The sequence below is a fragment of the Papaver somniferum genome, chromosome 2, assembly GCF_003573695.1.
Source record: "Papaver somniferum cultivar HN1 chromosome 2, ASM357369v1, whole genome shotgun sequence".
Classification (NCBI taxonomy): Eukaryota; Viridiplantae; Streptophyta; class Magnoliopsida; order Ranunculales; family Papaveraceae; genus Papaver; species Papaver somniferum.
In genome coordinates this window covers 71,324,581-71,347,278 of record NC_039359.1, presented here as the reverse complement: position 1 = coordinate 71,347,278, position 22,698 = coordinate 71,324,581, and the positions used below count along the sequence as shown (strand labels likewise).

The window sequence follows — 22,698 nt, the reverse complement described above, 5'->3', positions numbered from 1 at the left end:
TTGTCACTGCTGAGAGTGGAACAACAGATGGAGGCACACATACGTTCACTGAAGGAACAAGAGTCTAATGTTCCACATAGTACATCAAATGCCCCGATCCAGGTACCAAATGTGATTGAGGAGGAAGTAATTCGAGACCCACAAAAAAAGATTTCTAGAGGCCAATCAAGGAAACGGATAAAGGGTCCGTTTGACACTGGAGTAACAAAAAATTCAGTTAAAAAAGGTTAGTCTCCATTTTTTTACCTATGCATTTCTAATTGTGTTAGCATGTTAGAAAATTTCTCAAGAACACCATTTCAGGTCGCACAGTGGATGAAGTTACCATGAACCAATTGGTGTATAATTCAGAAGGACTAGAAGCCTCACAAGGAGTTGTTGATCATCAAAGACTATTACTGCATAGTGGATCTCTTTTGACACAGCAGGTGAAAACTAGACTTGTATATATACTAGCATCAAATTTATATACGTGTGTGTTAGTGTCTAAATATTTCAATACACTTAAGTTGTTTCCATATATCATGAATAGGCAGCACGTTCCCAAAACTCTACGTCTATTGGTACAAGTATCTCTACGACAAAGAGGAAACCAAGAATTTGCAAAACATGTGACAAGGGAGGTCACGATACTCGGAATTGCCCAAGAAAAAAAAGAAATTGGGAAATTGGGTATCGGCATTGTTGTTGGAGGCCAGGTTTATTTGTTAAACATATAATAAGATTTTGGTGTTCTAATTTTTCCGCCAACAACTACTATCCTAGTGATAATCAATTTATAAACGAGATTCTAACAGTTAGTTTTGGTGCGTTTTGTTTACAGGTACTTGATGATAATGGGCATTTAGACGTCAATAATGGTTAGAACTTAGAAGAGTGCTTGTGCACAGACGTGTTTCTTTCTTCACTCTTATCATTTTGGCTCAATCTAAACTTATTTTGTTTCAACATTTTTTGTCAGACTTCTTATGGTTCAGTTTAAACATTTAGTTTCAGAAACTCCCAAGGGATTTATGCTAAAAAAATGTATTGAATTCCTTTCTTATTCAGACTTGTTTCTTTCTTTACTCTTATCAACAATTTCCTTTTATGCATTAATGCAATAGTCATTTCTGTTTGGTTCCGTGGATTAAAAAAAAGACTTTTTCTTGTTCAAAATCAAAAAAATGAACTTACATCCAAGCCTCAAAACTGCAGTCATAGTTACGACTTGTCGCAGACATAAAAAAGAACTTGGACAAGCCAGATGGGTAGACTGGCATTCGTTGTTGCAGACGGAATATGGAAAATTTCCGTAGTAGTCGTAGTGGGTATAAAACTATCATCTGCACTGCAACACAAAGAAAACAAAAAACTACACACGATTCCAGAACTTAAAATAAGAAAAAAAAGAGAATTAAAACTATATTTTCTACGTTAAGTGTACAATTTCAATGAAGCATGTTCACATGAGTTAATGTTAACTTCGTTGAAGCTCCAATCCTACAGATAGGGTTGCAATATCTCATGTTCGTGTGCATGCTCGCATATCTCACGTGGGCTAAGAAGCATTTCTTACTCTTTGACGCGATGACTTTCGGACATGTCTTTCCAACCGGCGAGTATAAGCGTTTCAGTAGGTGTAGGAGCAGAGATATGTACATAGTTGAACAAAAAAATTAGCTTCCGGTGTATGAAGAATACTAAAAAGAAAAAATGAAAAAAACCAATGAACACACTCATCGTTCTTGATGATAAAAAGAAAAGATTCCTTGTAACCTATACAAAATTTTACATTCAAAACTGGCGGGTTTTTTCCTTTCCACAAATATTCGGTCTTAAGAGATTAGTATCTCCTCTGCCAATTAACATACCATTTTCTTTCTTCTTTTGTCGATTCAGTGATTTCTTAGTGGGTTTCGAAGAGAGAGAAATTTTTTTGGTGGAGATTCAATCGGGGGTAAAGAGAGATAAACATGGATTTAATTGAGAGAAATTAGTACGCTGACTTCAATTTCTGGTATTTTAAATATAATTTAAGATAAAAAAAAAAGGAAAACATAAAGATTAAGATAGGAAACCGGAAATCAGATCTCTTGACGTGGACCAATGGGAGGAGCAGGAACGTGCACCCCGGTAATCTAAGGGGTGCACAAATTTGCACTCGACTTTATCAAGTCCATATTTGGTGCAAAATGTTAGGGTACAAATAATATTTTTAACCCGGTCTTCATAGGGGTAGTGGGTGGGATTTTAAAGGTATGGATGGGACCACCTTATTCAATCCAAGGGTGGAGAGGTCTGCTGCACCAACTTGGTACACTAAGCTGTCCACCTTTAGCTTTTTCGTTTTTAACCTCCATGCCAGTAGGGATACATTCAAGACATCACCTACACTAACCCGAAATTCCGGTGGATTCTTAAATTTAACCAGTGAACCTTGCCAACCACGTTGTGCCAGCACGCAGTATAAAGTAGATAAAGCTTGTCCAACATACATACACAGAGTACTTCTTTTACATATTTATTGTTATATATCTATCTTATCAACAACTGCATGTGATGAGATCTGATCTTTTTTGTGGGGCGAGTTTCGTTGAAGTACTATGTACGCACCTTAAATGTCTGACAACTGCGTATAGCAGTATAATCTGAGATACCTGTGAGGGCATCGAGAGGTATTTGTACGGGAAAATAACAAAAGGCAAATAGGTAATGCAAGTAGGTTCCTGTCACTAATAAACTGCTGGATAGAAATATATGCATGGACCATCACTGCATTCTTCTTTTGGATCAAAGGAGAGAATTTATTAGCTTCAGCAAAAATAGAGAATTTACAGAAAATACTACCAGAGGTAGTTAGCTTCAGCAAAAATAGAGTCCCAATCCCAATTAATAATAGAGCTTTATACATTAGCAAAAACTCAATGCCAAAAACAGCAGGCCAAACAATCACTAAAGACCTAGCTTCAGTACCCAAATCAATCTCAGTTTTGAAAGTGTTGTTATCTTCAAAATTTTGATTATTGCGCTCCTTCCACAATCCACTATCCACACATCAGCTGCAAGAATAAGTGACCAAACTTTCATACTGGAACTTTATTATATACGTTTTTTAATTAGGGATACATTATGAATGAGGGACGTATTTGCCGAAGGTTAAGGATCAGTGTCAAATAAAATACAAATGTCACTTTAATTATGTTATTACAGCTTTTGCAGCAATTCTTTCGTTTCCTTTTAATTCACAGCGTACTATGTACTAGTTTAACTTTCATGTGGCTTTTAATTCATAGTGTACTATGCAGTTAGTAGTTTAACTGGATGAATTTATTGAAAACCGATCGAAAAAAACTTTTGTTCCAACCCAACCGATCGAAACACTTTTGTTCCAACTCTGACATATATGACAGAAAACAATGCTGGACACGCGACAAACAACCTTTGGTGGATCTTCACTGCATTAACGTGTTTTAATCAGGGTAGGTATGAATTAGTGCCGCGTTAGTTAAAGGTCAAAGATCAGTGTCTTAATACATAAGATCATACGATTCATTCAATTATGTTTTTACATCTTGGGCACGGACTCTTTCGTCTGGCTTTTAATTCATGGCGTTTCTAGTTAGAGAGTTAACTGAGTCGAGGTCTGCTTCGGTTCATACATCTGTCTCCGAGATATGCGAGATTAGAAAATGATCGCCCCAAAAGAAGAGATTCGTTGACGTCACCCCATGCAAGTCTCCAACTATAGCATTCAGGTAATTTCCTAATTTTATTAACCATGAATTGGTTACCCATTCAATTGACGTCGAACACTAGGCGGAACTAGAATGCCATGTGCATTCCTGGTGCAGTGTGTGTGTTTAACCAGCAACCCGACACTCGTTTCAATTGACAACTAACTTCTCAAAACACTATATTAATTAAGAAACTTCTTGTCTTTTCGCGCGTAGACCTTTTCAAGTGCTATATAAAGCTGTTCATATTTATCATTTTTCCTACACTTCTCTTGTCTAGTTACATACTGATATTTAGATCATGGTAGACCTCGGGTTGTTACTATCATGGTTTCCTTATATCTTCCTCCTCTTCTTCACCATCCTCTTCTTTTTCTATAACAAGTGTTCATCATCTTCGACTTCTATATTGCCAAAATCATACCCGTTAATAGGTTCTACTTTCGCTCTTCTTGCGAATAGAGACCGACACAATCAGTGGGCAACGGAGATTCTTACTGTATGCCCAACAAATACCTACGTGCTTCGATATTTCGGTGGCTGTATGGTTTTCACTGCTTATCCTGAAAATGTTAAACATATTGTCAAGTCTCACTTCTCTAACTACCCAAAAGGTGGAGTGCTGAAAGACATCCTCAGTGATTTCTTTGGCAAGGGGATAGTCACTGCAGATGGTGATAGCTGGAAGTTTCAGAGACAAATACTAAGTCATGAATTCAACCCCATGTCTCTTCGTAAGTATGTCGAAGAAGTTGTTAAGGTTGAGATATTCGACCGATTGATTCCTGTTCTCTTAATGACAGCTGAAAAGAATTCTGAGCTTGATCTTCAAGATATCCTCCTACGGTTTGCTTTCGATAACATTTGCAAGATTTCGTTTGGGTATGATCCAAGCTATCTTTCACCATCACTCGAAAAAAAAGAATTTGCAGTAGCATTCGAAGACGCTAACAGGATAACCGGTGAACGTATCGGTCAGGCTATTCCTTTAGCTTGGAAACTTGAGCGATTTCTCAACATAGGATCAGGAAAGATCCTTAAACAAGCGACCATAACGATTCGGGAATTTTTAAGAAAAATTATAAGGCAAAAGAAACTCAAACTGAAGAAGATATCTTCTTTAGAGACTAATGATGATCTCTTATCAAGGATTATTAAGGACTATAATTTAGATGAAGATTTTTTAATTGATATTGCCATAAATTTCATTCTCGGAGGTCAAGATACCACTTCAGCAGCCTTGACATGGTTTTTCTGGTTGGTTTCTTCCAATCCCGGTGTAGAGAAAGAAATACTAAAGGAGATAAACCAAATAGCTGAAGAACCTGGTTATGACGATATCAAAGACATGGTTTATATTCATGCCTCACTTTGTGAGAGCATGAGGTTGTACCCGCCAGTACCAGTCGAAAGTAAAGAAGCAGCAAGTGATGACATTTTACCTGACGGAACCATTATAAAGAAAGGGATGATGGTCCTGTATTCTTCTTATGCGATGGGTAGGATGGCAAATTTGTGGGGTTCGGATTGGAATGAATTTAAGCCAGAGAGATGGTTAGAGAGAGATAACGTTACTGGAAAATTAAGCTTCGTGGGGAAGGATTCTTATACGTACCCTATATTTCACGCAGGTCCAAGGATTTGTTTGGGTAAAGAGATGGCATTCTTGCAAATGAAGATGATAGCAGTAGAAGTTTTACGTCGATTCCTGGTGGTTCCAATTGCAAACGGGATAGATTTCGCACCCGTGTTCGTTTCGCATGTGATTTCGCAAATGAAAGGTGGCTTCCTAGTTAAGATTAAAAAGAGAACCTCATAATACTCTTTGTTCTTTTATTATAGCTTGTATTTTATTGATATATTACTCTTTATTCTAATATTACAGTTTGCATTTTATTGATGATTTTTAAATGAGGAGAATAAATAATTTTCAGTTGTAAAATTTTGGGTCCATGTCATCTATATGTGATTACGTTTTCTGTTACTGGTGCGTATGTCTAGCCTTTGTATTACTACATTGAATTCTGATGAATAAGAGTTTTCGCTCTTCTCTATCATAAGCATGACTCCAAGAAAAACCTTGATTGCTTAGGAATTCCCAGCTTAATAACTGAAATAAATAAAAATGAACTGATTAGGAATAATAGTTTTAATGTCTAGAAGAATAACTGAGGGTTGTTTATATTTGATAGCAGCGGATGAACTTGAACATCTAAAGAGTTCATCAATTTCGGGTATATTACCGATTCAACTCGAGAATGATAACACGAGACGAAAAGGAAAGAGAAATTTTTTGATGAGGGAAAATATATGGGATATGGGGGACGAATAAAAATTTGACATTTGTCCATCTTTTTCTTAGGATATTTCACAATATTTTGACATTAACAATATTTTGACATTGTAAACCGGAATTGTCCCTTCCCAAATCTAATTAAATCTTATTAGAAATTAACTAACCTTAATTAAGGTCTAACCTAATAATAGAGGAGCGGTAATTGTTCTGAAAACTTGGGGTAACCAGCAAGATTAATTTTGTAATAGCTAGAAGCTTCTAATAAGGTTATGGAGTGACCAATCATTCATCCCAGTACTAAGAGTTCAGTTAACTCTTTGTATTACCAAATCAATAACTCTGAAATTGATAACGAATACTGGAATCTAATTTGGAAGCTGAAAGTTCCTCCTTCCGTTAAATCCTTTATATGGAAAGTGGCACATGCTATTCTCCCAAATAGTTTGAGGATGGCTGCAGTCTTACCCCACGTAAATATAAGGTGTACTCTTAGTAATAGCAGTGAGGAAACCTTGACCCATTTATTCATGAACTGTAATTTTGTATAACAGGTTTGGTTACACTTAGATTTCAGTATGGATTATGTAGTGGAAAATAATATTACCTTTCATGATTGACTTAACTTGTGGTTCTCTAGTACTAATAGAAATGGTTATATGATGAAGTGGGCTGAGTTTTTTAGTATTATAACTTGGCACATCTGAAAATTCAGATGTGATTGGGTCTTTAGAAAGGAAAAACAGAATAATGCGGCTACGGCTAACACTATAGTTCAGTTCATAAATAGTGTTGCTACCATCGATGATACAAGATACTCTTTATTTCAAACATTATATTATAATCCAATGTATGATGAATGTCTTGATATATGCACTTTGGAGAACAAAACTGTGGAAGCTAAAATGTGTTACAACATAAACATTTCTTTGTCCATGATGGATCCTATTTCTTCTCCTGGCATTGGCTTAACTTTAACTGAGTTTGCAGGGTACACCATCAAAATTAGAGGTGCTTTTGTTCCAATAGAGAAGAATTATATAAGAAAGGTGCGGAAATTGCTTTCCGGTGGGCAACACAATGGAGTGGACATAAAGTAACTTTTCAAAGCGATTCAATGCCTACTCTGATGCTGCTTAAAGGAATGTATATCGAAGCAAGAAAAAGAGATACTCTATTAGTAATGATTTCCAAAATCTCAATAAATTCAATAATATAATAATATAATACATTCCAAAATTTTCCCTCAAGCATTATTATGTCCCAAAATTATTATGTTCCAAAATTTAAAGAGATATTGAATAATCGACAATATAATAATATGATAAATAATATATAATACATTCCAAAATAATAATTCTGTTAGAAAATAAAAAATAATTTTCATGCATATCAAATTTATATGTAAATTATATGATAAATACTATTTATATTAAGTTAAGGCTTATGAATACATTTGATGTAGTATAATATTAATATTTCTACAATTTCCAATGTTTCGTTATCTACTACTCAATGCTTGCACATTCTAAGTAATTCGTGTCAAACCTAACATTAAAATTCAAAAAATTAGGAATTATTTTTTAAATTAATATATTAATAATATACCTATAAAGTAATAAATTAATAAATTATCCATTATTTAATATCTCTTTAAAATTATAGAATTAGGATGGTCCCAAGCCTGTTATTTTATAGAAGTTTTTCTGTAGTTATAAAATAATTAATTTTTCTGCAGATAAGTTGGCTAAGAGAGGTGCAAGATTGGGTAGGGGTGCAATCAGAATACTCCCTTTGTCCCTAAATAGATGACATGGTTGATTTTAAGGATAAGTCCTATGGGTGCTAATCTAGCAGCTAGATAGCAATCCACGTTAGCTATGGAAACCTCCTAAGTCCAATGGGAGTGCTAATCTAGCACCTGGATTAACAGTCCACATGTTAGATCAGAAAATTAATCTCTCAGCGCTGAACCATTCAGCATGAAGGTCACTTTTTAAGCGATGAACCATTCAGCGCTTCAATCTCGTTGTTAGTTCAACTGCGAGCAAATGTTAGGAGAGAGAACTAGTGTTAACAAATATGAGACACTTTTTTTTTGAACTGCAACACTTTTCTGCTAATCTAGCCCATAGGACTTAGCCTAAATTTGTCCCATCAATAGATGACATATTTCACTAATCAAGGGGATATTTGCAAAACTATCATGTTAATTGATTATTGTTAGTATAAGAAATATATATAATTTGATAGTCATGTTTATATTCACTACGCATGAGTTTTAAAATGATTTACAATGGTATAAATTTACGAACATCCGTGGTATAGTTTAAGAGATAAATCATTTGAAATTTTACTAGTTATTGTCCATAAGGGTATAAATGTAAAAGATACTTAAAGATACTTCCCTTTTCTCCCTGCCTTAAGAATTGTGCAAATTTAACCTGGGTTATCAATTTAGGGACGGGGGAGTATAAAATAAGACTCCGTTTTCTTGTTAGTTTGAAATCTCCTCACGGAAAGTATTAAAGATTTTGATGAGTTTTATCATTTTTTAAATGGTGACTGTAATGACTGCATACTTTTTCTTAAGATTTTGGGCAATCTTAACGTGATTTGATATAATGATTTATTTAAACAAAATATATCTGATTTATTAGTAAGTAAATAAAATTTTATTAATAAAAATAAATAAAATTGAACCCGTCAGATCCTATCGTTCAAGGGGGGGATAACTTTGTAACTAGTGTTGTTGTTTTACCCTTATGGTGATATGGAAAGATAACATGAGTATTTTTAGGGATAATACTACAATTTCTTAGACTATTCTAAGTACATATCAAATGACTCAATCTGCCATTTTTGCGTCCACTATGGGTACGATAAAGTGGCAAATAAAACTGCTAAGTGGAAAATATACCAATTAGCCAGCTGCGAGAGACTGACTACCGTGAGATAAAGTCTCCATCGCTCGACAGTCAAAGAAGCGCTCGATACTCAGCACAACGCCACCAATATAAAGAGTGTCGCTCGACGCTAAGGTCGTTCCTCTATATTTTATCATCCAATTTCATCTCCTATAAATACTCAATTTCAAACTCATTTTCACTCGCTCCCCCTTCATACTTTTCATAATTATTCTAATTTTTCAACAGAAAAAAAGAAGAAGACTACTCTTCCAATTTTTTTAGAATATGAACATGATTGAGTTTATAGAAAACCAACATGTTGTCGAGAATCAAGAAGGTGTTAGCCGATCCAATGTGTAAAATCAAATAAGTAGGCGGAGTGCAAAATTTACAATTGTCGAGGATGAATGTTTGGGCAGGAATTGGGTTTTTTTTTTACTCCTATTGTTGGTGCACTCCAAGCCAGGTAATTTTGGGAAAACATATTTCTAAAATTTCAACTAGAAACAATGAACCTCCACAATCATGATGTGAACGCGTTGAGTAATCGTTTCAATGTAATCAATAATTAGTAAGTTAATTTGCATGTTATTTTGGTAATGCAAGCGGGTCGAACCACGAGGAATGATGAAAGCCTGATAAACCTTGAAAAACGGTGTCGGGCGGAGTGGCTCCACATCAACTGGAAAAGACTTCGAATATGAAAGTTGTTATCAGATCTTAAGAGTTCTTCCCAAATATAATCCACTTTTTATCTTAATTGTCAACAAAGTCTAAATGTAAATTTTAATTTTTTTCTTCTTAATTTATTAGTTAAATATTTTAATCAAGTTTAATTCTATTAAAACGTAAGTCTGAATTAAGAATATACGCTTAATTTTCAACTATATTTCTTGAATTATTTGCAAGTCAAAATTTCAAATTAATTAATTAACAACTGCGTCATTTTACAAGATATAAACTATAAACTGGACAATAATAAATTAAAATAAAAACTTTAAATATAGAAATCTCGGACGATTTTCTTTATCTTGTTTTCCTTCTTCACTTCACATGACCACCAATTAATACCCTCATGAACCCAGTTCCTTTGTTTTTGCGCATAGTATTTCAAGTAACTTTCAAATTTGCTATGCCTTGATTTTCCTTGCTTTGGACTCTTCTTTGTCTTTTCTTAGCTGCAGGTTAGATTTGATTAGTATCCAAAACTTGAAGATTTTGTTGATTTTACCTCTTTTTTTTATGACTGTCACATATCTTGTTAACAACAGATTCAAGCAGTACTTTAAAAAAATCAAGTTGGGTAACAAAATTAAATTAGGTCTGAAATTCTGCCATTTGGACCACACAAACTAGTTGTCTGGTCTCAAATTAGGAACATATTGGTTGCATGTACAATGATAGTATAAATCTTGAACTAACACTGACCTCGTTTCAATGTATAAGGGGTTTTAATCGATCAAAAATAAAAATTAAAACGGGTTTTTGTGATGATGAGTTATAGTAAGTGAAAAATACTATAACCCCCCTACTATATGGGTTCAATATATAGAAGCCCCACCAAATGGATCCTTCATTGTCAACTCCATACTTTAGGAAAATGATATTACTAGGCCCAAAATATCAAATTTTCTTTCACATCTGGCCCATAATTATATATTATGTATTTTAGTATTGGCAAAATTACCCTTTACTATATATACAGGAATACCATCAGATTTTTTCATTTCTCTATTCTCTTTCTCTCTCTTATACATTCTCTTCTCTCTCGGCTCCAGCGAAATAATTTCTAGGGTTACTTCTTTTGATTTTCATTTTTGTACTCTCTCTGATTTTCGATTGTGAATCAATGGATTTTAAGTTCATTAGCTGATTCGAAAAATTCGGGTAAGATTCGAGTTATTTTTCAGTTCCATTTTTCAAAAAATTCAGGTAATAATTTAGTTCTTATCTAGTTTTGGTTTATGTTTTGGTGATTTTATTTCGATCGGTAAAGAAGAAGGACTTGATTCTTTTCTGATTCAATCAAGTGGTTTCAGTTGGTTCGATGCTACTTCAGATAAGGTTTTCATTTGATTCAATAGGTTTTGCTCATTATTAATTCTCTTTAGATAGTTCTGAATGATTCTATTCAGACCGGAAGAGAAGAACAACATGATTTTTCCTGAATCAATCAATTCTCGTATTTCGAATCTAGGTACGTTTTGTAAGTTCTAGATCTGGCTTGAGTTGTTCGAATTTTTTGATTCGTATGGGTAGTTTGAAACTTAGAAATTGCCGTGCAAGTGTATGAGATGAGTTTTAGACTAGCAAGTTTGTGAATGTGATTAACGTTATTTCGTTGTGGTTAGTGCTTTTATAAACTACTGTGTGTATAATTTGTATATCATATCTGGTTCTGGTCATGGTAAGAAGGAAGTGGTCAATGTGATTGAGTTTCTCATTTTTATGATGATACACAACATGTGTAACTTACGTCTGCACATCCAAATTGCATGTGTAACTTTCCTCTACACATCCAATTAGCATGTGTAACTTTCCTCTACACATCCATTATATATAATTTGTTAGTTACTTTCGATTTTTTTTTGGTTTGTTTGGTTCTCTGTTATGTTATTTACTTGTTCAATTCTGGAATCATCTGATTGCAGCTTCATTAGTTATCTCGAACTACAATAATGGGAGATATCGAAACTCTAGTTACTCAGGCCTTTGCTGATATGGAGTACCCGTCTGGTGATTACAAGCATGTTGCCTCAAATGACAATATAATTATGCATGAAGCACCTATTACCTCAGCTGAAGATGGTGGTAAACTACAGATATTACCTAAGAAAACTTGCAAGATGGAACAACTAATCACGACACAAATGGAAACATTCAACATGCGTCTGGAGAGGCTGCTAACGAGCAACCGTTGGAGGTTGATTCTGGTATTTTTCTCATTTTCTTTTCATTACCTGAGTTTTCTATTCTCTCAATAATGCTTTGTTCAGTCCCATAGCTTCGTGCAAGTACATTCTGTTGGAAGTTGTTATCTAGGTTTCTGCGAAACTTGTGTGACATGAAATGAGAAAATATAACTATTAAATTATAGGCATTAGACGAGGAAAAATGATATCATGTGGTTGTAGTGAGAATAATGCTGGTTAATGATTTTATCATGTCTAACGTTTCAGCGGTTTCCTAAGTCATCGCAAGTTACCTAACGTTTCAGCAGTTTCTATTGCAGAAGAGCGACTATGGAGCGTATCAAGTCCAGATCATTAGACTTTAATTCTTGGACCATACTAATTAATTGAAGAGACAGAGAAGGTGACATAGGTATGTTCACTCGTACATTGCAGCTCATATGTCATATACTCTAAAGTTACCCGTGTAACGATGAAAAGGAACTAATCGTGGAAGCAGTTGCTTGATACTGAAACCATAACAAAAAAACTTTAGAGTATATGACACATGGATTCTAATTCAGATGCATGTGTAGCTGGAAGTTACACTGTATATATGGATGTGTATCTGCAAGTTACACAAGCTAATTGAATGTGTAGTTTATAGTTACATATGTGTTTTCATTGAACTGCTGGATACATGTGTCATATATGGATGTGTAATTCTCAGTTACACTAGTCAGGTGCATGTGTAATTAGGAGTTACACATGCTAAGGTAAGTTATCAACTGCCTTTCTGTGATCTTTTACGCTATGACTGTTGTGACTGAACAAACAAAAGCAATTGCAGGCACTTTCCTACCCCCATTGCGGAGACATCACTTCCAAAATACCCAAGGTCTTATCTTCATGGTTGACAACAACGATTGTGATTGTGTTATCTTCCAATTGCTTGACAAAGCTTGCCTGCACCTGTTCTACATAACATCAACTTATTTGCTGCCTGGGTTTAATCTCAACTTTTCTTTTTTTGCTCATCTTAAAGTCATATATCTTTAAGTTATATGGATGTGTATATAATAGTTACACATGTTAATTGGATGTGTAACTGAATATACATTGTTGTATGTACTGTTCATTTTAATCTTATAAATACTGATTGCTTGTTGTTATATTTCAGGTTTCAGATAACTTCATAAAAGCTAATTGCTTAAATGTGGTAATGGTCTCGCTTAAATTGGAGTTGATGCTGAATACACAAATCAGATGCATGTGTAACTCTCAATTGCACTAGATAGATGCATATGTAACTCTTAATTACACTAGACAGAAGCGTCTGTAACTTCTAGTTACACATGCTAAGAAATTATTGTAAACGAATATTAAAGTAATACATGTATTTTTTGTATGCGTTCTTTTTGATGTCTATTTTTTTTTATGTGTAACTTTTCATTATACATGTCATAAGGATATGTAACTTCTGGATACACATGCAATATGCATGTGTAACTTCTGTTTACACATTCACACTATATTTTAATAATTTTAGACCTAGATTTAATTATCTTGGTCTTCAATTTAAATTTTATTTAATTTGGGGCTTGACAGTATGAAAAAGGGCATGGATGTCTTTTAATAACTCGGGGCCTAAATTTAAACTTCTTTTAATTAAGAGCTTCATATTATGGGTTACCCATGGATCGGGCCTTAACCTAAAAACCCTATAGTAAAGGAAATTAAGATTTTTAATTTTGATGGGGTTTTGATCAACTAAGAGTTTGTGTGGTCGATGACAATAAACGGGATCCAAAAACCCTAGCAGTGTTGTTTCGAAGAAAGAGAATAAAAAGTACAATTTTTCTCTTTTTCCGAAAGATTAGATATTAGATTCGGGGGTACACAATGGCAGAATTTTAGACCGAATTTGAATTTGTTACCCAGCTTGATATTTTTAGAGTAGTGCTTGAACGTTTGAAACAATAGATGTGTAGGAAGAATAACTTATAAGGTATACAGATAAGGGGTACTGTTATTGTTTTTAAGGGATATATACTGGAATACCCTAGTGGTGGGTTTGTTTGCAGAATTCACCGTTTCCAGGAATTTATAATCCCGTGGGATTACAAATTCTGGGATTCATGTAAATTCCTTATGTGTTTGGTAACTCAATTAAAATTCCTAGGATTTATAGAGTTTTCTTGTATTAAAGTCTTTGTACCGTTCGGTATTACCCTAAAATCTTAAAATTGCATATATATGGGATTTAGAGTGAAAAAAAATGGATCCATAAATCCCTTGATAAGTTTTCCAGCAAATCTTAGGGGGGAGGGGCCGGACTCCATATGGAGGATTTGATGGAAAACTGAATCCCGCAGGAAACGTGATTCCAAGGATTCGGGCAACCAAACATACAAAAGGAAACATAATTCTACCAAGTCTCCTGAACCCAAAAATTCCACCTATAAAATTCTACATCCAAACCCACCATAGGGGTATAAGCAATTGTGTAAGTGTAGGAATATACCAAAAAACAATAGAACCTTAAAAATTATTAGATGCAGATACATACTGTCTATCCAAATAATTTTGATGCCTCGTTTGGGTTGTTGCAATTGCATTTTGCGTGTTCTTTTTGTAATCTCCAAAATGTTATGCAGCTATTTGACGAATTTTCTTTGAATCAAGTAATCCGAACAATGGTTCACATCAAGAGTCAAAAAAGACTTGGAGATTGGTAATGCAAGAAGGCACCAAAAGGGTGTCAGATAGAAACTCTCGAGTCTTGCACCTTGTTTGTTTGCAGCTGACTCATCTGAGTCGTCTGGGTCTGAGTCATCTGGATCTGACTAAAATCACCTGACTCATCTGGATCTGACTCACTAAGGTCTGACTCAGAAAATGTGTTTGTTTCATGAGTCAGACCTGACTCAACTGACTGAATTTACTTGGACAGAAAATACCCTTGTACACATTTTAGACCATAAGCACTTATCATTACTATAACATCACAACTGTTCAATAATTTATAAAGTCCTAAAAACATAAAGAAACACTATATCCTAAAGGAGATTAGCTATCTGATCAACTAAAGTGCTCATATGTATTTGTTCTTGTCTTCCAAATAAACGAGGTGTATTTTCTTCGGCTTCCCCTTCATTTTCCTCATCCACATGTGTCTCATTCATCTCAAATGCCTCGTTCTCATATTGTTTAAACAACCAATCACCCAATGCATTGTGGCGCAGAAAGTTACTTATCGATATGCAAGCGATGCCGATATCTCGCTGCTCACATTGTGTCCAGCAAAGGTGATCCATGAAAGAGTCTAATAGAAAAGCATGAAGAGACACAAAAACCATACCATATATCAAAATATGTTAAAGCCTCCACAACAACAAAACAGTACCAAAAAGAAAAAAAGATACCATTTCTGAGGAGTGAATATCAATTACATGTTCTTTTTTGTACTTGTTGCTAGATTCAAATTGAATTCTTTGTAATAGTTATATTAATGACAAACTTCATTCGAAGTATTTATTTACCATACTCAGCTTGAATCCGAAGCTAAAATTGGATATGAAGGTGCTTGAGCCCATCCATGTCTAGATTTATAAAGATTGAACTCACCCTGTCCCATTAAAAGATAAGAAAATCAGGAGAGTCTACATATCATTTAGTAATGCCATGAGAATAGGTGCATGTAGATATAACCTTGTTCGTGTCACCACCACATTCATTACCTTGTTCCTGCATATACCTATCCTACTCCCCGAATAGAAAAGCAAAATACACTACTAAAGTCTCAAGTATATATATATGCAGCACTGACTAAACAAGTGCACATTAAACAAACTAAAATAGCTTAGCCAAACAAAGATATTAAGGTCCAAATAGATAGGATAAAACACAGACTAACGAAAACATGGCATGAATGATAATAATGGAACTTTTAATTAAAAGAATATATAATGTTAATAACACTAGAATTGTAAAATGGTTCTTTTTTATCCAATTTGAGTCTGCAGCAACCCATACATAATATTTCTTCAAAAATCTAGACAAAGATTATCAGTTCATACCCAGAGATATCATCAACGTATGACCAGCTGCTAGTTTGCCCAATCAAGAAAGTATGACCATTTATGGCGTACTAGCATCTTCCTGTTTGCAGTTTTCCTGTATGGAGTGGTCTAGAACAATAACCATTTTTAACTGCTTCAGGTTGATCACATAGCTTCGTTAAAGCTTTGTCTGATGGTCTAATAAAGATGGAAACACACCCTCAAATGATATGAGACAATGGATGACTAAAACACGAATAGGAATAGAAAGATAAGTGAACAAGAACTAAAAGCTCAAGGAGTATAAACGGACAGTATTAACAAAATGATGGGTGTCAATGGATGGGTTACCTATTAGTATGCATCCAGATATTTCAATTAATATATCATCTATATAAGCTCTCCGGGTTCAACCAAAATTTATTGGTTCTAGTCACAACTACATTATTATATCCGCTAATTTAACACACATGATTTCTATAGATTATAACAACCAAGAAAAGGAGAATTACCCATACAAAAAGGAAAATTCTAAAATTCAATTGACAGCTGATAAGGCGTCTCTTCTGATTAACATAAAAGCCTAACTTCATCAAGGAGAAAGTCTCCTTCATTTTTAACTGTACATAATGGTTGCCAACCAAATTCAAGTCAAAACACAAAAATGGGTCAATTACTTTGCTAATATCATTGTCGCTGCTCCCCTATATAATTTAGCAAACTAATCACCATACACTTCATACAAAAAAAAATCATGTCATGGATTACTCCACATCAACAAACAAACAATCAACCATGGAAGGATAAGAGATAAACCTTACAGTAACTACCCCACAAAACCTAATTGAACATCAAACCAAACCCTAGAAACTCTAAAGACATGATAAGAAATAAGATTCAGATAGAGGGTTTTTGTGTTCAGTTCCAATTACAATTTGTACTGTCCAAAAACCCTAGAAAACAATTTCACAATAGACAACCCTAGAAACATAACATTTAAAAGAGAGAAAGATGAGACGAAAAGAAAAGAAAACTCCAACAGATACCTGTCATTTGATCTTCGATCTATGGATTTTCAAGCTCTAGATTGGTCCATCATCATCCCCGTACTGATCATCTTCAAAAAAATTCTAAGGTTTTGGGTTGTTTGTCTCTGAAGAAGGAAAAGCGAAAAACAAAGAAAAAATTTATTTTAAAGGATCGATGGCTTTTTAGGCATTTTATTCGACTCAGAGGTTGGGTGCGCCGAGTAAGGGGTAATCTTACACCTGAGTCCAGCGGCCCCGAGTCAGGGGTGTCAAACGAGTCAGATAGCGAGTCAGAGGTTGTAAAAAATGCAAAACAAACAGTCTAACATCTGACTCGGCGCGAGTCAGGGGTTGACTCAGACCCAGATGCTAACAAACAAGGTGTTGGTCTGCTTGATGGGTGAAGAAAGGGCTTGGTGAGTGTATGGTGTTTTAATTATCCTTATTTTGATTTAAAAGATATTCGGTATCAAATTAGTGGGCGGTTCCATTCACTTTTATTTTCACACTATCTACCATTTTAGACGTTTCAAATAAAATCTAAGGTAATAAATTTCAAGCTAACATTTTGGAGATATATTTCTTTCACAAAACTCTATTTACCTATAAAAAAATGAGTGCATTCGGAAATGCCAATCCTCACTCTCTACTATCATACTCTCAATGGTAGAAAATTTATTGATTTTCAACAAATGATTTTGAAAATAGTAGATGGTGGTGTTATACGTTTCGAAATGTGCCCATTTTTAGTAGGTATATAAAGTTTCGTAAAATGAACATATCCTCAAAATATTAGATTCAAATACGTTACCGTTTAGGTTGATTGAGAAAGAAAATAACGTCTCAATTAGTATGAGATAACGTGAGAATAGAAGTGTGATTGGATCTGCCCCCATCAAACTAAGCTTATTAAGCTAATTATTTAATTAATTGCTAATTATTACAATAGAGCTCCATATAAAATAGCCTTGTGACCAGGTAAAAATATTCTTATAAAAAGCTTATTTTTATATATAGGCGATTTTTACAAAGAATAAACCAAGCTGAGACGGAAATTTTTATTCATGTGCAGAGTTTATTTCTTTATAGAGGTTCTATTGTGCTTCAATACTGTTGGGCACGTGCGTCGCACATACTTAGATCCATGGCTAATATACAATCTAGAAGGTGGGAATATCTTCATAAAGTCTCACATACCTGTATACAGTCATCCACACCTCCATTTCATGGTAGCCAATCAGAGACAAACATGTCCCTTTCTTTACTCCCGTACCTCACGTGTACAGGCTACAGCAAAAGAGTAAATTAGTTTTGTACGGTCTACATTTTAAGTGAAAGGCAACAAATACTACAGAACTGACCCCACTTTTATTTCATAATATTGCTTTCAATAAAGAAAATCAAGGGGAAAATGGGAAATTCCAAATGTGCAGCTTCATAGGGAGAGTTCCACTTATATACTCTCTCCGTTCTTTTTTAATAGGCCAGTTTTGTTTTCGGGGAATTTAAAGAATTAAGAGAACTAATCATTGAAAGTGGTCCTCATGACACTTGTCAATAAAAGAAGTGAACTGAAATGGTCCCCATGACACTTGTTAGCAAAAGAAGTAAAGTGAAGTGGTCCACATGACACTTGTCATCAAAAAAAGTTAAGAGAAAAGTGGTCCCCAAAAATTAAAATAACATTTGACTTTCCCAATTAGGAAACTGGCCTATTTTTCTGAAACTTTTATTTATAGAAACTGGCATATTAAAAAAGAACGAAGGGAGTATATAATTATAGTGTGAGATAACGTTCGAATAGAAACCAATTGGAATTAGTCTAGTTGGTCCGAAGTTGAACTCCCAAGTGATAGGTCAGGTGTTCAATTCATGTGTAGGGGTGACAATCGGAATTGAACCTAGACTTTATGTTTCTTTTAATAGGTACCCCCACAAGAAAAGAATTTTTGCACCATCAAAATTGTGTCGGCACCAATCAGATCAGACCCCAAATCGTTTGAAAGATATTGGTTGAGAATCCATCTGTACCAGGCCACTGTCAGAAAAAAGAACAAGGTGTTTTTAATCTCTATGCTTGTAGGGATCCATTTCAGCATGATGTTATCAGCAACATTAACACAAAACTTACTAGTGGGTGCTTGTTGCTTAAATTCAACCACCCAGCCAGCTTTGCTAACCGCATTGGCCCGTACGTAGTATAAAAGGGGAAAAAGCTTGTCCAACAATATGCGCAATCACTACAAGAAAAATCGGATTAAGTAACTAGTCGATTTTGGTAGCTAGAGCCCGTTTTTGGTCGCTCAAAGGGTTTGACCGACTTAAAGTGGCACTCGCTGTGTGGTTGGAAGAGGTGGGATATGTAAAGACTTGGAGCAGCTATGCAATCGCTCAAGACATGTTTCAACTACATACAGCGAGCAAATAAAGTCATCGGTTTAAATCTACTCTAACTATGTTTGAGCGAGTGATAGGGTAATTGCTCTAAATTTATTCCAACCACCCTTAGCGAGTAATAAGGTCATTGGTCTAAGTATAGTCCAACTATCCTTGAGCGATTAACATGTTTAGGTATATCGGTTTTTGAAGTATAAGTTTGAGCGACTAATTTGAAGTTAGTTGCTCAAAATATCCTGGTACCGTATATTCCGACATCAGCCGATTTCAGTGATTAACAAAATGGAATTAAAATTGATACAGAATATAAGATAAAAATATATGAACCTAAATAAAAATAGTAAATCAAGTAGTCAACTTTATTATCTAATAAAATTCAATTTACATAATCATTTTTTTACAAGGAAAATAAATAAATAAATTACAATTTTACTTTTTATTTTTTAAGGGAATAATATAAAATACAATCTCCATCAAAACAAAATTACAGAAATAAAATTCAATTTCTTAAAATTATAACAAAAATTACAATCCCATCAAAACTCGTGGACAAAGCTGAAGCACCACCCATCACCGTCCTTTGAAATCACTGGAGAAGCTTAGAAACAAGATTCATACTGCTGAAGCCTAATATCATCCTGATCTGTATTTCTAGCTCTGATTTTGAGATGAATACTCATTCCAGATCTAGTTCCTTCAAAAATAAATGATGAACTTTGGTCCTGCATATATACAAACAAGAAAATTCAAAAAAAAAGAACTAATTGGAGGAAATCGAATTCAATCAAAAACAGGATCAATTACTAAATAAGAAACCAACCATTAAAATATGATATCTTGTACCATTTTCAACTTAAGCTAGCTGATTGGAGCAAACCTTACCTGGTAATTTGTTCATTCAAAAAACGAAAAAAAAAAAATTAAACCCATTGAGAAAATCAAAAAATCCCAACACAACCATGTTCATATAGATTTCAAGTAATTTATGGCCCAATTCCTAATTACAGACAAATCTTAAAGAAAAAATAATTATGAAGAGAGATCAAAGCATAGATAAGCAGATTAATACAGAGGAAGAAGAAACGGAACTCTGGTACTTGAATACCATTATTAATACAACCATCAAACAAAACTCAAACTTTTAATGGATAAATTAAACCAACATTCAAGATCTGAATCTTTCATTTCCGTTTTAGTAAGAAGTAAGACAAATAACAAATAAAAAAAATTATCATTAAATCCAAATATATGAACATCAATTAACAACTTTTATCATTTAACAGGAGATCTACTAAGACAGTAAAGACGATGAAGAAGATGAAAAGATTGGGAGAGGGAGGCGCATGAACGAAGGGTTCAACTTGTTTTAAGAGAGAGAGAAGGAAGTGAAAGAGAGATGCTGAAATGAGTGGATGGAAAAGGATTAGGGTTTCTATAAGCTTTCTATAGAGAGGCCAAATACAAACCGTAAGATTAGATAGAAATTGACGGATGAGATTTAGCTCATTTTTCATGTCACGAGACTTGCTTCAAGTTAGTTCTTGCCGCACATGTGCACCCCAAGGACACCTTTCTATGGTCAATCGGCATGAGTTTTTCTTATGACTTACTATCCGTTGGATTATACATTTTAGTTTTCTATTGGTTGTACGAATATCATACGGATCATGATTGTCATCTTCCAGGTGAATTTGTGTTTTTTTTTTTTTTTTTTTTTTTTTTTTTTTTTTTTTTTTTTTTTCTGACTTGAATTTTTGTGTTTCTTCATACATCCATATATTTCACCGTTTATAGAGACTTAACCATTTTTCATATATAATATTATTTTACCGCGTAAATTGATAAATACCTTAACCGATAAATCGTTATAGATTCGAGGGACAGTTACGAGAAAGAATCCGATAACCATGATTCCTATGATATAAATGAAATCAATCTCTGAATTTTATGAAAACCTTAAAATTTTTAAATTTATATAGTTCAGATTACTTGATAATTTTTTTTGTATTAGTGGAACTCCGCTAATTTTGATAATTGATCATTTGTTCTTGTCTTCGGTAATGAAGTACAATCGTCTTAGCCATGGTGCAATGCTGGTCACCTGATATATTTTTAGACTTAGAACTACATTTTTAGCACTAAGCAATTTTATTGAGTCACATGATAAATTTGGGCCATATCAGAGGACCTCACTCACGGAGAACATATAAAAGCTTTGGAATATTATTTAATTTCTATAGGATTTCATTGGTTTCTCATGTTATCAATCGTTTTAAACGAATTTCCATCGACCTTAGTCAGTTTAACTCATATATATATATATTTATCTTATCCAATATCGCTCGACCTTACTCGATGTCTTTTGGATTCCATAGGTTTAAGTATGTGGATGGTTACCTATTAATTCAAGTCGAAACGGCGTCCACTTCACTTAGTTTTGTTTGTTATCCATCAATCTTACCAATTTCGGTCGCCTCACTCGATTTGAATCGGATTTCATTTTTTTTCCAGTTATCCATTATTTAAACCGAATATATTCGCAAAATACAGAAGAAAAGAAACACGTTTGTCCAAAGTGATGGAGAATTGCCGCCCAACTCGATGCAATCGCCTCAATTCAAAATGATGGATTTTCGGTTTCTCCAATTTTACTCAAATTTGTTCCCACTTCATTACAACTCCACTCAAATTGGTCCAATTTGAATTATTCGTGGCCTTAAATACTGTGAAAGCAGTCATTTAGTCTTATGAACAAGAAACCAACGGATTTATGAAACTCCATCGTAAAAAGTTCATAATTATTTTTTGATCATTTTAGTAATAAAAAAAATCACTAAGTGTTAGTTTAAGGAATATAGCCTTTTTCCGCGTCTCTCCGACCAAAACATGGACAAAAATATCTTACTTCGTTAATGTTCAAGTAGAATATCATAACACTTATCTTATATAAAAAAGATATCGATTTCTTGGATCGAAAACCTTAAATGGCCACGACAAGAAATGGATATAATATCAAACAATTTAGCTTATATATATAAAGAAATTCGAACTGTACTTACCAATTCTTGGATCGGAGAGCCTAAATGGCTATGAAAAGTTGTATGCCTATAAAATCTCTTCTTTTTTTAGATAAGTTGGTACTTATCGTATATTTGTTACAAAAATCTCCTTTTTTTATTCTCATATATATATATATCGGTCTTTGTCGTAAGTCTCGAGGCAAACCTTGAAATTATCATTTTACCCTTTACCCAAATTTTCTGGTAAAATAACTGTTTATGAAATTATGGAGCGGCCAAGACCCGAGTATCCTCATAGTGTCGTAAGCTAGGTGTCTTGACTAGTTATGCCTTCCCAAAGGTTGAACATCTTTATTGTGAGAACTAAGTTTTATTCTTATAGA

At 34.1% G+C, this 22,698-nt stretch overlaps 1 protein-coding gene and 1 long non-coding RNA gene across 2 annotated transcripts; one reads left to right on the top strand and one right to left on the bottom strand.

Annotated features, from left to right (window-relative positions):
- Window positions 1–3,961: 3,961 nt before the first annotated feature.
- Window positions 3,962–5,630, top strand: LOC113347990 (cytochrome P450 94A1-like). The gene has a single exon (XM_026591679.1). It carries the CDS (start codon window positions 4,018–4,020, stop codon window positions 5,533–5,535), a length of 1,518 nt encoding a protein of 505 aa, XP_026447464.1. The 5' UTR covers window positions 3,962–4,017; the 3' UTR covers window positions 5,536–5,630.
- Window positions 5,631–19,627: 13,997 nt separating this feature from the next.
- On the bottom strand, window positions 19,628–20,691 carry LOC113347989. The gene is made up of 2 exons (XR_003359381.1): window positions 20,116–20,691; window positions 19,628–20,017 (listed from the first exon to the last, which is right to left on the bottom strand). It is a non-coding gene; the product is annotated as an uncharacterized LOC113347989 (long non-coding RNA).
- Between the last annotated feature and the right edge of the window lie 2,007 nt (window positions 20,692–22,698).